We start from the raw sequence: 16,052 nt of genomic DNA on the forward strand, positions 1-16,052 counted from the left end.
CGCTGCCCTCAGCCCCCTGAGTCTTGGGGGCTCAGCCTTGAACCCAGCTGTTCCTCCCATTCATCCTCCCCTCCCCCAGTTCCCCCCAGCTCCTCACTCCTGAAATGATAATTTGAGCATCCTTGGGGTTTTGTGTGTTTATTTGTTTGGGGGCCACACCCAGCCATGTTCAGGGGCTTCCTCCTGCTTCTGTGCTTAGGGGTCACTCCTGGCGGGGCTCAGGGGGGCATAGAGAGGATCCTGGGCATCGGACCAGGGTTGGGAATCCGACCAGGGCTGGCCACGTGCCAAGCGAGCCTCCCGCCCACTGTACCACCACTCTGGTCCCCTTCTGGTTTGGTTCGTTTTTCTATTGGCGGGGCATCCTAACACATGGGCCGGGTACCCCAGACTCCTGAGAGAGCTCAATCAAGCAGTGGTCACGTGGGGGGGTGGGAGGGTTGCCCTGGCCCTGCCCCAACCCCACGTGACGCCAGTGTGCATCGGGGGGCAGACATGGGGGTATCTCCTGAGCACCCCTCCCCAACTTCTCCGTGCCCTGTGCATCTCCCCCCCCCACCCCGCCCACTCCTCCAGGGCTCCGGGGTCCTGAGCATGCTCTTTCCAGCAGGGGAGCGGGGCGGGGTCTCGGGGTGTGGGGACACCCAGCGCGAGCATTCTCGCCCTGTGCTCTGGCTGCAGGAGGTGGACATCTACACGGTGAAGACGGAGGAGCTGTCCTTCACGTCTGCCTTCTGCCTGCAGATCCAGCGCAACGACTACGTGCACGCGCTGGTCACCTATTTTAATATCGAATTTACCAAGTGCCACAAGAAAATGGGCTTTTCCACAGGTGAGCTGCAGGGGGCGCCCTCTCCCCTGCCCCTGCCCCTGGCCTCTGCTGGGAAGGGACCTGGTGGGGGGGAGACCGGCTTTGACTGGCGGCCTGGAGGGGGGGGAGCAGGGGGGATGTGATGAGGCTGGGGGAGAGGGGGGAACCCCAGGCCCCCGCCGTTCACAATTTTAAATGACCGTGTGTCCACCAGGAGCAATTCCTGAGTGCAGAGCCAGGAGTAACCCCTGAGCATCGCTGGGTGTGACTCAAAAAAGCCAAAAACCAACCAACCAACCAACAAAACAAACAAAGAAGGGGCTGGAGCAATAGCACAGCGGGTAGGGCATTTGCCTTGCACGCGGCCAACCCGGGTTCCCAGCATCCCATATGGTCCCCGGACGACCGCCAGAAGTAATTCCTGAGTGCAGAGCCATGAGGAACCCCTGTGCATCACCGGGTGTGACCCCAAAAAGCAAAACAAACAAATAACCGTGTGACTGAAGGGAGGGGCCTGGGGAGACCCTGTTGGCTGACCCCACGTCACTGCATGTGTGTGTGGGGGACAGAGGGGCCTAATCTCCCTCCTGGTGGTGTTTCTCTGCAGGATGCCACTTCTTCCTCCCATGCCCGAATCCCCTTCCTTTTCCTTTGGTTTTGTTTTCATTTGGGAGCCAGTCCTGGCCTGACTGGGCTCAGGGGACCACATGTGGTGCCGGGGATCAAGCCTGGGCTGGCTGGGCACAAGGCCACCTCCCCGTTCACTGGTCCTTCACTCTGACCCCGCTTCCTTTTTTTGCTCATCCCCACCCCAGCCCTGCTCCCTGGAGCCCCCCGTCTTTCTTCTTTCAGGGATGCTGTGGTCCCACATCCTGGGCCTGCTCAGAGGAGTTCCAACTCCTGAGTTCCCACCCATGCTCCAGCCTCCATTCTTATGCCCACACCATCTCCTCACTGCCCTCACTTATGTCCCAACCCCCGTGTGGGCCTTGGGATCCGCTGAACTGGAAGAGGGGTCCAGAGCCTCTGACCCATTATTGGCCCCATGTGGTGGGGTGCACCCTGGGGGTGGGGGTGCGTGCTGGGCCAGTCTTGTCACCCGTCAGAGGTGCCAGACGTGGGGTGCCCCACCCACCTTCTTGATGTCCAGTCCTGCTGCCCAAGGTGGCCCCACAGGGAATGCACTACTCACGGTACTTCCCAGGGTTACCCAGGGCCTCTGTCTGCCTGGCTGGCCACCCCTAGCCCACTCTGCCCTCATGGGGAACTTGCCTTTGCCTGAGTGTCCATTGCGAGCGAATTTCTGAGTGTCCATTTAACATATAAATACACACACACACACATACACACACACATATATATATAGCACTGTAGCTCTGTCGTCCCGTTGTTCATCAATTTGCTCGAGCGGGCACCAGTAATGGCTCCATTGTGAGACTTGTTGTTACTGTTTTTGGCATATTGAATACATCACAGGGAGCTTGCCAGGCTCTGCCATGCGGATGGGATACACTCGGTTGTTTACGGGGCTCTCCAAGAGGGATGGAGGAATCGAACCCCAGTCAGCCGCATGCAAGGCAAATGCCCTGCCTGCTGTGCTATTGCTCCAGCACAGCGGGGAGGGCGTTTGCCTTGCATGCGACCGACACGGCCGACCTGAGTTCAATTCCTCCGCCCTTCGTGGAGAGCCCGGCAAGCTACTGAGAGTATCTCGCCTGCACAGCAAAGCCTGGCAAGCTACCCGTGCCGTACTCGATATGCCAAAACCAGTAACAACAAGTCTCACAATGGAGACGTCACTGATGCCCACTTGAGCAGATCAATGAACAACGGGAGGACAGTGACAGTGATATATATATATATATATATATATATATATATATATATATATATAATGTTGCAGGGGAAGAGGGTCTTCCAAAGCAGTGTGTCAGGGAGGGGTTGGACACCTGCCCAGAGATTCTCTGTCAGCCGGGCCTGCGGTTCAATGTGAGGGGCCGGAGCGTGTGTTGTTGCTCAGGCCAAGGGTTCCAGGGTTTAGGGTCCCTCTGGGGCAGCCTGGGGGACCACATGGGGCTGGGGGTTGGAGTGGACTGGGCTGCTTGCACGCCTGTGCCTGTGCCATCACCCCTGTGACCCGGGCCCTGAGTCTCCTCCTCCTAGCGGGAACGCCGACTCTGAGGGAGATGCAGGTGCTGGGGTTAGCAGGTGAGCTGAGGGATGGAGGCCCATCGGCCCATCCTGTGTCCCCCCAAAGTGCCGTCAGCTCTGCCTCCACAGTCTCCTTTAGTCACATGGTCCGCCCCCTCCTGGGTCAAGCTTAGGGGTCCTTTGGGGCCCCCTAAGCCGCCTGCTTTTGTTCCTCATGGGGAGGTACCACGCTGTACACAGGAGCAGGGAGGAAACGGAAGGCAGGGATCCCCCCCACCTTGGGCCCACGAGCTGTGGTTGCCGAGAGCGATTCCTCCTACCCCCCGCTCTCAGAGCAGAGCCGTGCACACCTTCCCTTTTGCCTTTTATTTGGAAATAATTAGAGGCTTCCAGGAAGTCACGAAAATAACATCTAGAGTTTGGTGAACCTTGTCACCCTTTGCCCCGCCGCTGGCGTCTTACATAACCGCAATTCCAGCACAGAACCAGCCTTTAAACCTCCCAATCCAGCTTGCTTTGAGCTCCGTCACCCTCCGTACTTTTCCTTTATGACTCTGAGCCCTGAGCTCTAAAGAGACCGTGTCCCACCCCGCCCCCGCCCGCCCCCCTCCCCCCACGTCCCGCTTTCTCCTTTTGAAACAACCAACTACACACAGGATTCCAAGTCAGGCTTGGAGCCCCGAGCCAACGTTCCCTGCTGCTTGGGGCACCGCAGGCAGGGGTGTGGCTCACGTATTTCTGCACCTACCCCAGACGCCCCGAGCCTTGGGGAACCCAGGGAAGCCGCTGCCCCATCCCTGCCCCTGCTCCCCTCCCCACCCCCCCGCACTTGTTCGAAGCTCTGGGCTTTGGGAATGATTGTCCTTTTGGCCACGTGTGGACGCACCCTGGGGAATGAGTCAGATGAGGGTCTGTGTGTCAGGCACTTGGGCTTCTCCAGGGCCACATTCTCTACCTGATTTGTGGATAAGGGGGGCAAGAGACCCTCTTGCTCCTTCGGGTGGGTGGAGGTGGGGGGGAACAAAACCTTTTTTTTTAATTTTTGGGGTCACACCCAGCAATGCCCAGGGGTTACTCCTGGCTTTGCACTCAGGCAGTGCTTGGGGGACCCGATGGGATGCTGGGAATCGAACCCGGGTCGGCCGCGTGCAAGGCAAACTCCCTCCCCGTTGTGCTACCTACCGCTCCAGCCCCAGCAAAGCCTTTTTCCACTGTCTCCTGAAAACCCGGCCCATGGTCTCCTGATTCCCGTCAGCCTGCCAGCATCCCCGGCCCGACTTTTGGGAGAAGCCATAAAGCCCCAAGCTGGGTCCCATGGACGCTGTGGACTGGGACCCCGTGGGGGAGGGGGCAGCAGGCAAGCTCCCCCCTCACCCCCCGCTCTGCCTGGGGGCAGGAGCAGCCCAGAGTTGGGGGAGTTTGACTCAAACCTTGAAGGATGGCGGATAGCAGCAGGGGGTGGTGAGAGGGGTGTGGGGGCGGGGCTGCAGGGGCAGCACACTGTCCCTTGGTGCCCTTTCTCCCCATGGCCCTTCAATAAAGCCGGCTGTCCAGTGGCCCCGGCAGAAATGCCCCAGCTTTCTCGAGCTCCAATCCAGGGGTCAGCTAAGGTTTGCTTTTCCCGGAGAGGCCATCAGACGGCAGGGGGCTAGGCTCCTAGTCCCTCGCACCCGACTCCGACCCCTCCGTGGGAGAGACCACCATTCCGGAAGCAGCGTGGCAGCCCTGGGCAGCCTGAGCCCTGAGCCCGCGATGACCCTGCTCCCCAAGGTCAGCTCCAGCCCCACCCCTGCATTCCTTTTCTCCCTCTTCTGGGTCATGTCCCCCACACTCTCACTGGGGTCCCAGGAAAGGGGACCAGGAGGACAAGGGACATCTCTGAACCCCGAGGCACTGAGTCTAGAGCCTGTGGGACCGTCCCATTGTCTTCTTTTTCTTTTAGGGGGGCTTACGCCCGCTGATGCACAGGGATTACTCCTGGCTCTGCACTCAGGAATTACTCCTGGGGGTGCTCGGGGGACCATATGGGATGCTGGGAATCGAACCCAGGTCATGCAAGGCAAACGCCCTACCCACTGGGCTATTGCTCCAGCCCCCCACCTGCTGTCTTTTCACAGCTGTGGGGGCCAGCCCCCGTGTCCTCCCTTGGTCCAGAACCCAGGAAACCAGTGCTCCCACACTCCTGTTTTCCACCCCTTGCAGCGGGGGTTCTCAAAGTGGGGCACCTGGAGGAACTGGGCCCCATGGCTTGGGGGCGTGGCCGGGTTTTCACTGAGCTGCACCCAGGAGGCCGCGGGCTACCAGCCCTCCAGGACCCAGGCTGAGAACCCTTCCCCTGCCCTCTGTGTCAATCAGGGCATTGCAGGCAGAAGGCTGGACGCCTGGCTATGGCCACTCCCCCCCCCCACATGATTCTCTCTCCCCACTGACCAGGCGACCTCAGGTATCCGAGCTGGCATGACGCCCGCTCACCCGCTGGGTGTGCTCGGGATGCGCTTCTGGAGGATGATGCAGTACTCACCTAAGATCTTTCAGGGCTGGGGCCAGAGCGATACGACAGTGGACAGGGCACTTACTGTGCGTGCGGCTGACCTGGGTTTGATCCTTGGCACCCCACGTGGCACCAGAGTGACCTCTGAGCATGGAGCCAGGAGCAAGCCTAAGCACCACTGGGTGTGTCCCCACTCCCCCAAAAACTTAAAAGCTATCAGTCTACTAGCATAGTCATACCATCACCATATCACTGTCATCCCCTTGTTCATCGATCTGCTCGAGCGGGTGCCAGTAATGTCTCCATTCATCCCTGTCGTGTGCTAGTGCAGCCCAGTGGCATATTGGGGGCTCTTTCAGGGTCAGGGAAATGAGGACCGTCATTGTTACTGTTTCTTGGCATATCGAGTAGGCCACAGGTAGCTTGCCAGGCTCTGAAGTTGTATAAGGCACCACTGCAGAGGAATGGACCATACTCCATGAAGCATTCCAGGCAATGGTACTATTATTATTATTATTATTATTATTACTATTATTATTGTTTCATTTTGTTAGCTGTAATCAGGGGTCGCTCCTGGCTCTGCACTCAGGGACCACTCCTGGGGGGCTCCAGGTACCATATGGGGTGCTGGGGATCTAACCGGGGTTGACTATACGCAAGGCAAGCACCCTACCTGCTGTACTGTTTTTACAGCCACTAAAGATAGGTTTTACAATTTCCTATGAGGCTGCAACTCTGAGATGTTCCTCCAATAGAGGAGGGGACAGGGGCAGGGGGTCTTGGTCCAGCTGCGTCCTCTCCATGCCATGGGAAGCACATGGCCAGAGTTAGGTGAATCCTGGAGACTTGGTCCATGCCCTTCCCTCATCGTTGCCTCATGCCCGGTAACTCTGCAGTGATCGAATTAATAAAACAGTGACCACCCCACCTGCCTCAGTAATTTGCTGTGAAATATCACTAACCCGAATGCAAATGGCAGTGCGATATCAATGTCCTGTTATTATTGGGATGTCAACAGATTCGTTGCCGTGAAACGTTATCGATTCCGATGTCCACTTTAGCAGGAAATGCATTATGAATGGAGAGCATTTATAATTAACCAAAGTAAAGGAATCCATCCTTAGTCACCTCATACAGTCCCAAAGTTCACCACCAGATTGCTTCCCTTCTGCCAGCAAGCTCCACCCTAGCTCACCCTCTGTGGGCTGATTCTAGAAGCTTCTTGCAGAAATTTTTTTTCAGTGTTTTGGGTCACACCCGGCGATGCACAGGGGTTACTCCCGGCTCTGCACTCAGGAGTTACTCCTGGTGGTGCTTGGGGGACCCTATGGGATGCTGGGAATCGAACCCAGGTTGGCCGCGTGCAAGGCAAACACCCTACCCGCTGTGCCATCGCTCCAGCCCCCCTCGCAGAATATTTGTGCTCCTCACCCCTTGTTATTTTCCACGAGTTTTCACCCTGGGCGTGTAGATGCCTCAACAACGCACGGCTTGGCCTCATCTCATCTCACACCGCCCGCAGAGTGCAGCCTGCTATCTGTGGGCCCCTCCCTCCTATGGGCTCCCAGCTGGCTTCCCCCGTCTCTGTGCAACCGCAGCGGACTCTGGGGGCCCCCCATCTAAAGCACGCCGTGCACGGTACAGCTTGGAGATGAACCTGGTTAATAGCCCTGGCATCGCCTTTCCGCAGCGTGAAGCGGAAGCCGTGGCAAATGGGCACAGAGTCCCAGCCCCGCACTGTGCCAGTCTGCAGTCTCTGCTGTGGCCCTCCGCCCACACCCCAGCACATCAGCAGTGGGGGGGGGGCAGTGGGGTGGGGCTGGATGGGACCCCCCGGGGACTGTGGGCTCTAGGCTGAAAGGATGCAGGTCTGGCTCTGAGTCCTGGTGTTTGGAGGCACCGGTCAGCTCCCACATTTGGAGATGACCTTGAGTGACTTCCTTTCCTGACCTCGAGCTCCTGGTGCAGGAAATGACACAGCCGCCCTAGGTTGCCTGGTTACCCTTTGGCTACTTTTCCATCCTGTCACACAGGAAACTGGCTTCTGCATTCTCCTCCAAGCTGGTAAGCAGACCAGAGAGACAGTACAGTGAGTAAGGTGCTGCTTTGCATGTGGCTGACCAGCATTTGATGCCCGGTATTCGGAGAGTGACCCCTGGGGCAGAGCCAAGAGTAAGCCCTGAGTACAGCCTGATGGCCCCAAAGCCAACATCAAAAGCAATCAAAATGGAAAGTTCCATAGGGAATGCAATAACAAATTTATAGGTATCACTTTGCTTGTATCATTTGACATCCCGTTGCTCATCGATTTGCTCGAGCAGATGCCAGTAATGTCTCCATTCGTCCCTGTCGCGTGCTAGTGTGGCCCGATGGCATCTGCTCACTCCAGGAACACGAAGAGCATCAAACCGTTTGTTCAGGGTCTTGACGAAGAAGTCCGACCATCTCGGAGGTGGATGGCCAGGCGTTCTTTTGATGTCCCGTTCATTAGTTATAGGTATAAAAATAAAAGTATTACGTTCCAAGGGGCTGGAGCGATAGCACAGCAGGTAGGGCGTTTGCCTTGCATGCAGCCAACATGGCTGACCTGAGTTCGATTCCTCCGCCCCTCTCGGAGAGCCCGGCAAGCTACCGAGAGTTTCTCGCCCGCATGGCAGAGCCTGGCAAGCTACCTTGACGTATTTGATATGCCAAACACAGTAACAACAAAGTCTCATGATGGAGACGTTCCTGGGCCCGCTCAAGAAAATCGATGAACAACAGGAGGACAGTGACAGTGACATTCCAAGAAGACCTCCCAGCCCACTGAGACATTGGGACATAAACAGAAAGCCAGCAGAGTCCTACTGCCTTTCCAGAAGCAACAAGAAAAGTTTCACGGGGGTCCCTGGCCTTTGTTTCTTCAGTCCCCTGTGTCCCCCGCCCCCTCATTCTTGGTCATAACTCCCACCACAGTCTCTGGCGAGCCATCTTGGTCTCTTCGGACTTGGGGTATAGGATGCACGTTAGGGGATGGGGGAGCTGGGAGATTTGTGTCCGTCTTGGTGACTAGTCCCCAACTTTACAAGCAAATCGGGGTCGTTCAAACATCCTGTAGAATGAAAGAATGAATGAAGGAATACGTGTATTTGGCATGACATGGCTAGTGCTGGTCATGTCCACTGCAAACAGGAACAAAACCTGGCCATCAAGGAGACTGAGGGGTAGAGCTGGAGGGGAGGGAGGTAAGGGAAGAATGGAAAGAGGGCTGGGATATAAAAAATGGAAATCAAGGGCTGGAGCGATAGCACAGCGGGTAGGGCGTTTGCCTTGCACGCAGCCAACATGGCCAATACAGGTTCGATTCCCAGCATCCCATATGGTCCCCCGAGCACCCCCAGGAGTGATTACTGAGTGTATGAGCCAGGAGTAACCCCTGAGCATCGCCAGGTGTGACCCAAAAAGCAAAAAAAATAAATAAATAAAAAACCACCAACAACAAAAAAATCGGAAATCAAGCTGGAGAGATGGTACAGCAGATCTTGCATACAGATGACCCCAGTTCAACCCCCAATAACCACATAAGATCACCTGAGCCCTAGCAGGAGCGATCCCTGACCACAGAGCCAGGAGTTAGCTCTGAACATGCCTAGGGGAGACTCAGAACCTAAAAGCAAATAAATAAAAAGTCTTTGAAGCAGTGTTGAGTTAAGGTGAGATCCTCAAGAAATCTACTGGGAGGGCCGGAGAGATAGTATAGCACATAGAGCATTTGCCTTGCATATGGCCGACCCAGGTTCGATCCCCGGCATCCTATAGGGTCCCTCAAGCGCTGCCAGGATGACTAACCCCTGAGCATCGCTGAGTGTGACCCAAAAAGAAAAAAAAAAGTAAAGAAAAGAACTAAATCTACTGGAGGTAATAACTTCACCAGACTTTGGGGTTAGACGGCAGCATATCGTGTCAATGGGATTGTCATGGGCACCTGATTCGAGGACAGGAGAAAGCTGTTAGTATTTTTCTGGCCGGAAGCTCTTTAAGGACAGGTGATATTTATGTGAAACATCGCAGGTAGAAGTAGGGGCAAACAGGCTTCCAGTCACATGTTGGCATTTCTTATACTCACTGGAGAGTGTCTCTTAACGGTCGCTTAAGATGCAGTTGGCAGGGGCGCTGCTGTGAGCAGGTGGAGTTTGCCTAAACAGCAGGGTGCCTTGGGGCATCCTTTCGGCCTAGAGCCCACAGTCCCCGGGGGGTTCCATCCAGCCCCACCCCCCCCCCCAGGGTGCCTTGGGGAAGGCTGGGTGTCTACGGGATCCAGGATCTGAGAAGCACAGATCACCCCTGCACGAGCCTCCTCCCACCCGTTCCTTCAGCCCCTGCTGCTCTTTCTCTTCCTGACCTTGAGTTCATATTGATTTCCCGAAGGCATTCACAGAAGGCTACTCAAGTCTCGGTCCAAACCACTGACATTTGATCAAGCCAGCTCCTTGCAAAGGGCAACTAGACACAAGATCTTCAGCACTATTAAAATAGGTTAGGAGTTGGAAAAACATCTTCAAGGCTGCCTGGGCTGACTCTGCCTGAGAAATCCCCCTGCTGATGGTGTGTGAACACCTTTCAGGGTGGTCTACTTAGTGACTTCATCTTCTTAGTGACTCAGAAATCTGCTTCCCATATTCTCGGTGACTGTCACTGATCTGAATCCACAGCTGCCTCTACGGCCACGTGTCAGTTTTTCCATTGGATAGCTTGGAGGGACGCCATTAAGGCATCTAAAGTCGTGTTCATCCTCCCCAAGTCTTTTCTCTTTCTTAGCTCTGATCCTATGCAGCAAAATCAGTAGTGGTGAGTTGTGCATTCTGAGGGAACCGTTAGCGCCTGGAAGACCAGGAGAAACTTGCTCAATGATGCTTCACCTATAACCCACAGGTTCTTGGGGCCGGAGCGATAGTACAGCGGGGAGGGCGTTTGCCTTGCACGCGGCTGACCCGGGTCCGATTCACAGCATCCCATATGGACCTCCCAAGCACCGCCAGGAGTAATCCTGAGTGCAGAGCCAGGAGTAACCCACGTGCATCTCCAGGTGTGACCCCAAAAGCAAAAAAAAAAAAATTTTTTTTAAATACAGCCTATAGGTTCCAAGCCTCCAGTGTAATCAAGTGTCTATGGGGAGATGGAAGCGTCAAAACATGTCTCCTCCTTGGATTTTTAGAAAAACTGTAGTTGAGGGACTCGAGAGATAGCAGAGTCAAGCCTATTACCTCTGTAGTGGCTGACTCTGGTTCCATCCCAGTCACTACATACAGTCTCTCTGAACGCTACCAGGAGTGATCCCTGAGCCCAGAGCCAGGAGTAAGCCCTGAGCACCGTGGGTTTGGTCCACCCACCCTCAGAAAAAGTAGCCTCTATTTAAAATATTCTAGTGATGGAACATGGTTATAATAATGTGCATGTTTATGCTCTGGTGTATACATTATTGCCTCATCATCACCACTAGGGCATCTAAGACCTTTTACCACTATCTGTATGTCACTTTTTTTAAAAATTATTTTTTAATGAAACATCGTGAGGTACAGTTACAGACTTACAAGCTTTTGTGCTTACGTTTCAGTCATACAATGATCGAGTGCCCATCCCTCCACCAGTGCCCATTCTCCACCACCAGTGTTCCCAGTATCCCTCCCATCTCCCCGCATTTCCCCTGCCCTCCCCTCCTCCGCCTCTGTGGCAGGCACATTCCCTTTTACTCTCTCTCTCCTTTAGGGTGTTGTGGTTTGCAGTGCAGGTGTTAAGTGGCCATCATGTTCTGTCTACTTTCGGCATGCATCTCCCAACCCGAGCGGGCCCTCCAAGCATCCTTTACTTGGTGCTCCCTTCTCTATCTGAGCTGCCTTTCCCCCCCAGCATGTGAGACCGGCTTCCAAGCCTTGGAGCAATCCTCCTGGTCCTTATCTCTACTATCCTTGGGTGTTAGTCTCCCATTCTGTTACTTTATATTCCACAAATGAGTGCAGTCCTTCTATGTCTACCCCTCCCTTTCTGACTCATTTCACTTAACACGATGCGGTATGTGGTATGTCACTTTTTTAAAAATATATTTTTATTGAATCACCGTGAGATACAGTTACAAAGCTGTTCACGATCAAGTTTCAGTTATACAGTGGTCCAACACCCATCCCTGCACCAGTGTGCATTTTCCACCACCAATGTCCCCAGTATCCCTCCCACTACCCCCCTTCCCCAGCCTCCTGACTCTGTGCCTCTCTGGCAGGCATTTTCTTCTCTCTCTCTCTGTCTCTCTCTCTGTCTCTCTCTGTCTCTCTGTCTCTGTCTCTCTCTCTTCCCTTTTGGGCATCGTGGTTTGCAATGCAGATACTGAGAGGCCATCATGTTTGGGCCTTAACCCACTTTCAGCACACATCTTCCATCCAGAGCAATTCCTTCCAGTCATCATTGTCACAGTGTTCCCTTTTCTATCCCAACTCCCTCTCCCCCAGCACTTGAGGCAGGATTCCAATCAGGGACCAAGGAACCACTCAAGACTCCTGGCCCTTGTTTCTACTGTCCTTGGGTATTAGTCTCATCCTATGTTTATACCTGTACCCCACAGATCCGTGCCATCATTCTGTGTCTTCCCCCTCCTCCCCGTGGGCCTCTTGCTCCTCCCTCCTCTCCCAGCAAGCTGGCGATCTCAGTTCGGTAGTCAAAGTCCAGGGGTGGTTGTTATCAACAACTTCTCACCCATTTCTTTGCTGTGGTGCTCTGCAGCCCACAGATGAGTCAGGTTTCCTAGCATTTGCCCTTCTCTCCCTGACTAATTCTGCCAAATGTCCCCCCCCCCCCCCACTCCAATTCCATCTCCAGTTCCATCCAATAGGAAAAGGCACGTTTTCCTCTTAGACTGATGGAGTAAGTTATAGATCTACCAGTGTGGGGTAGGGTAGGGGGTGGGGAAGGGGGGACTCAGGATATAACAGAAAACAAGCTGGACACAGCCCAGCCCTCCCAGTCAATGGCATCTTGTGGGGTACGCAGATGAGAAAATTGATAAGACCGAGACTGTTCCACTGAGACAGGCTACACCCCACTATAGTCAACTCACTCAGAGGACCCCTGTCCAGTCCCAGCCAGGCAGAGAAGCTCTTTGTTGAACTTGTGTTCTTGTTTCTTTTTTCTTTTTACCCTTTTGGGTCAATTCCTCCGCCCCTCTCGGAGAGCCCGGCCAGAGACCAAGAGTTTCTCGCCTGCACGGCAAAAGCCTGGCAAGCTCCCCATGACGTATTCAATATGCCAAACACAGTAACAACAAGTCTCACAATGGAGACGTTACTGGGCCCGCTGGAGTAAATCAATGAACGGGAGGACAAGTGCCACAGTGCTTCCTTTTGGGTCATACCCGGCGATGCTCAGAGGTTCCTCCTGGCTCGTGCACTCAGGAATGACTCCTGGCGGTGCTCGGGGGACCATATAGGAAGCTGGGAATCGAACCGGGGTCGGCCGCCTGCAATGCAAATTCTCTCGCTGCTGTGCTATTGCTCCAGCCCCTGAACTTGTGTTGTTGGGGGAAACGGCGGCACATGTGTCTCAGCACGGTTATCTGGGGGAAAACGGTGAGGCTACTCCATAGATGTCTGATCCCCGCCAGGTTTCATGCCTCTGAGTGCGTGAGACACACATGGGCGTGTTCTGAGGATTCTGGGGTGTATTTGTTTTGGGGGGCGCGCAGGGATGAGGCCGGGCAGGTCTCCCTCTGCCCTTCCTGTGGCGGCTTCTTTCCCTTCTGATTCCTGATGCGGAACTGCAGTTCCGAGGGCTGGGGTGGGGGTGGAGGGCGGTCAGCCTGGCAGAGGTTGGCATCCCACACAAGGACGGGGCCAGTGAGCCAACAAGAGGCCCAGGGGAGGCAGGGCTCAACGACCTCAAAACGGGCTGGAGTGATAGCACAGGAAGGAGGGCATTTGCCTTGCACGCGGCCGACCCGGGTTCGATTCCCAGCATCCCATAGGGTCCCCCCGAGCACCGCCAGGAGTCATTCCTGAGTGCATGAGCCAGGAGTGACCCCTGTGCATCGCAGGGCGTGACCCAAAAAGCTACCTCAGACTCGTCCCAGAGCAAACCACTCAGCCACCTCACCCCTGCTGAGACTTCATTCTTTTCCCTGCCCCCCCCAGCCCCCGATGCCCCCTACACTCATTGGAAACAGACCGTCTTCTACTTGGAAGATTACCTCACCGTGCGGAGGGGGGAAGAAATCTACGGGACCATATCCATGAAGCCAAATGCCAAAAATGTGGTGAGTGCCAAGACCGGGGGACTAAGGGAGCAGAAGGAGCAGAGAAAGAACAGGACTCCTTCTGAGTGCCTGGAACTTTCCGGGACCCCCTCCCCCAGGGGCATGAGGGTCTAGAGGGCAAAGTCAGAGGGTCCCCTGAGGGAGAGAGGGAGCAGGAAGCTGGTGGGGACAGGACAGGATTCACAGGTGCGACCCCGCCTTGAACCCTTGGGCTCTGGACAGCGAGGCTTCCTCTGGTACCCTCTAGACGCCCTAGGAAGGAACTTAGGGTGTTGCCCCTCTTTGGAGGAGCTGAACCAGGGAAGGACGGTCTGCTGGGGGGCTTTCTAACCAGAAGGAGTCTGTTTCCCAGGCCCCCAGGGCTTGGTGGCTGGGGGTCTGCTATTTCTCCTGCGTAGGGGCCGAGATACCTTGGGTGGGGGGTCCAAGAAGGGCTGACGGATGCTCTGAAGGTTGTTCCCCTGAGACGAAACCACCCACTGGGTTTTTTTCCCCAAGATGGAGCCCATCTTGCATCCAGCTTTTGTTTGGGGGGACAGTGCTCAGGGCTTACTTAAGACTCTGGGATCACTCAGGGATCACTCCTGGCAGGGCTCAGGGGACCCTCGTCTGTGCCAGTGATCAAACCCTGGTGGCTGCATGCAGGGCAAGTGCTTAACGCCCTGTACTCTGCCCCCCACCCCCCCCCCCTCTCTCTCTCCTTTGGATATTGCCAAAGGAAGAATTTAAGGCAGAGATCCAAACGTGCTGTGGAGGTTCCTGAAGTCCCAGAAAGGACTCCTGAGGGCTGTTTGTGTGGGGGGAGGTGCGGGGTGGACCTCCCTGGGGGGTGTGACAGTTGTCCCTTTCCCACGGCTTCCAAGGAGGGAGCTGGACCCCACTTCCTCCTTCCACACACTCACCCCTGCCCTCTGCCTCTTCCTTCGCAGCGAGACCTCGACTTCACAGTAGACTTGGATTTTAAGGGCCAGCTGTGCGAAACATCTGTATCTAATGACTACAAGATGCGTTAGCACAGCGGGCGGCCGCAGAGCCGGCGGGACGCAGACCTCTGCCCTCCATCCGCGAGGAACACTTTGCGGGACTCCAGCCCGAGCCGCGAGCCCCGAGCTCCGCCTGGAAGATCGGTGGGCCCTGCCCCTGGACAGAGAGCACCCCCCACCCCACCCCGCGGCCCCCAGCTCTGCTCTGAGATCCCTCACACAGGCTTCGCCAAGGTCGCGGACACAGTGCCACCCCCAAGTGCTCGAGCGTGGGGGCGCACGGGGAGGGGTGTCCCCGCAGAGGGCCAAGTCCTCGTGTAACCCCCGTTGTCCTCCTTAACTGTGAACCTCCGAATCTTCCAAGTTTTGCATGCTGCAGGCTCCTAGGACAGACTGCTTCATAGAACCTGGAGGCGTAGTGTTTTTCGGTAGCATCAGCCAGATTCTCCGCGCGGTCGTGGTGTGTGCACGCATGGATAGCCGGGCGGGCGGGCACGCGTGCGTGTCCCCTCCCGGTGTGTGTGTGTGTGTGTGTGTGTGTGTGTGTGTGTGTGTGTGTGTGTGTGCATGCCCACGGCGCCTGCGTGTGCATGCATGGACGGCTGGCCGGGGGGCGCCTACGTGTCCCTTGGGGGTGCGTGCGGCCGTGTGCGTGCGTGCGTGTGTGCGAGCGCGCGCACGCGTAGATGCTCTAGTGCGCTCCGAGGAGATTCTGTCGCTTTCCAGTAGGAACTTGTTTTGTGTTTAGTTCGCCCCACTTCCCTCACCAGATGTTAAGCAGCTATGAAAAAAATGTTCCTCGTAGCGCGGCCCCGCTCCGGGGGCTCCTTCCCACGAGACCGGGGCGCGAGCCCCAAGCACAGTGCCACGCAAGTCGCTGGGCACTCAATAAACGCACACGAGAGCCGAGCACTGCTGCGCCTGTCTTCTGGGTGTTCACACGGGGCACGGGGGGGGGGGGGGGAAGTTGAGAAGCAGGGGTGGGAGAGCCTAGTGGAGCCCAGCTTTCTCCTGGAAGACTAGGTCCAGGGGACCAGGCCATGGGGACAGCCGCTTGAACCCTGAGCCCCGGACGCTCCAGGACAGACTTCTGGTGAGGGGATGGGAAGTGGGGGGTTTCCTGCAGCTGGGGGAGGATCTCAGTTCACAGTTGCTCCGGTGGGTATTTGGAGGTTGGCAGAGGTTGGGTGTGGGGGGATATGAGACCGGCATTCTGCCAGGGTGTTACACGAGGACTTGGGGTGGGCACGGCAGGAGAGCGTCTGAGCAATGGTCCCGGGCCTCTGGCAGACACTGGGTACTGGGTAGGCTCCTTTTTTTTTTTTTTTTTTTTTTTTTTTT

The 16,052-nt window shown here is 55.9% G+C and overlaps 1 protein-coding gene across 2 annotated transcripts in view; it reads left to right on the top strand.

Annotated features, from left to right (window-relative positions):
• Positions 1 to 15,189, top strand: part of PRMT8 (protein arginine methyltransferase 8) — a 121,972-nt gene extending 106,783 nt beyond the window's left edge. The window contains exons 8-10 of one of the 2 annotated variants that reach the window (XM_056117852.1): positions 682 to 832; positions 13,607 to 13,728; positions 14,658 to 15,189. In XM_056117852.1, coding sequence (XP_055973827.1) covers positions 682 to 832; positions 13,607 to 13,728; positions 14,658 to 14,741 — 357 coding nt within the window. In that variant the 3' untranslated portion in view covers positions 14,742 to 15,189. The remainder of the gene's footprint in view (positions 1 to 681; positions 833 to 13,606; positions 13,729 to 14,657) is intronic. The other variant, XM_056117853.1, reaches the window with a different exon arrangement.
• Positions 15,190 to 16,052: the final 863 nt, after the last annotated feature.

The sequence above is a fragment of the Sorex fumeus genome, unplaced genomic scaffold (genome assembly GCF_029834395.1).
Source record: "Sorex fumeus unplaced genomic scaffold, SorFum_2.1 ptg000036l, whole genome shotgun sequence".
Lineage (NCBI taxonomy): Eukaryota > Metazoa > Chordata > Mammalia > Eulipotyphla > Soricidae > Sorex > Sorex fumeus.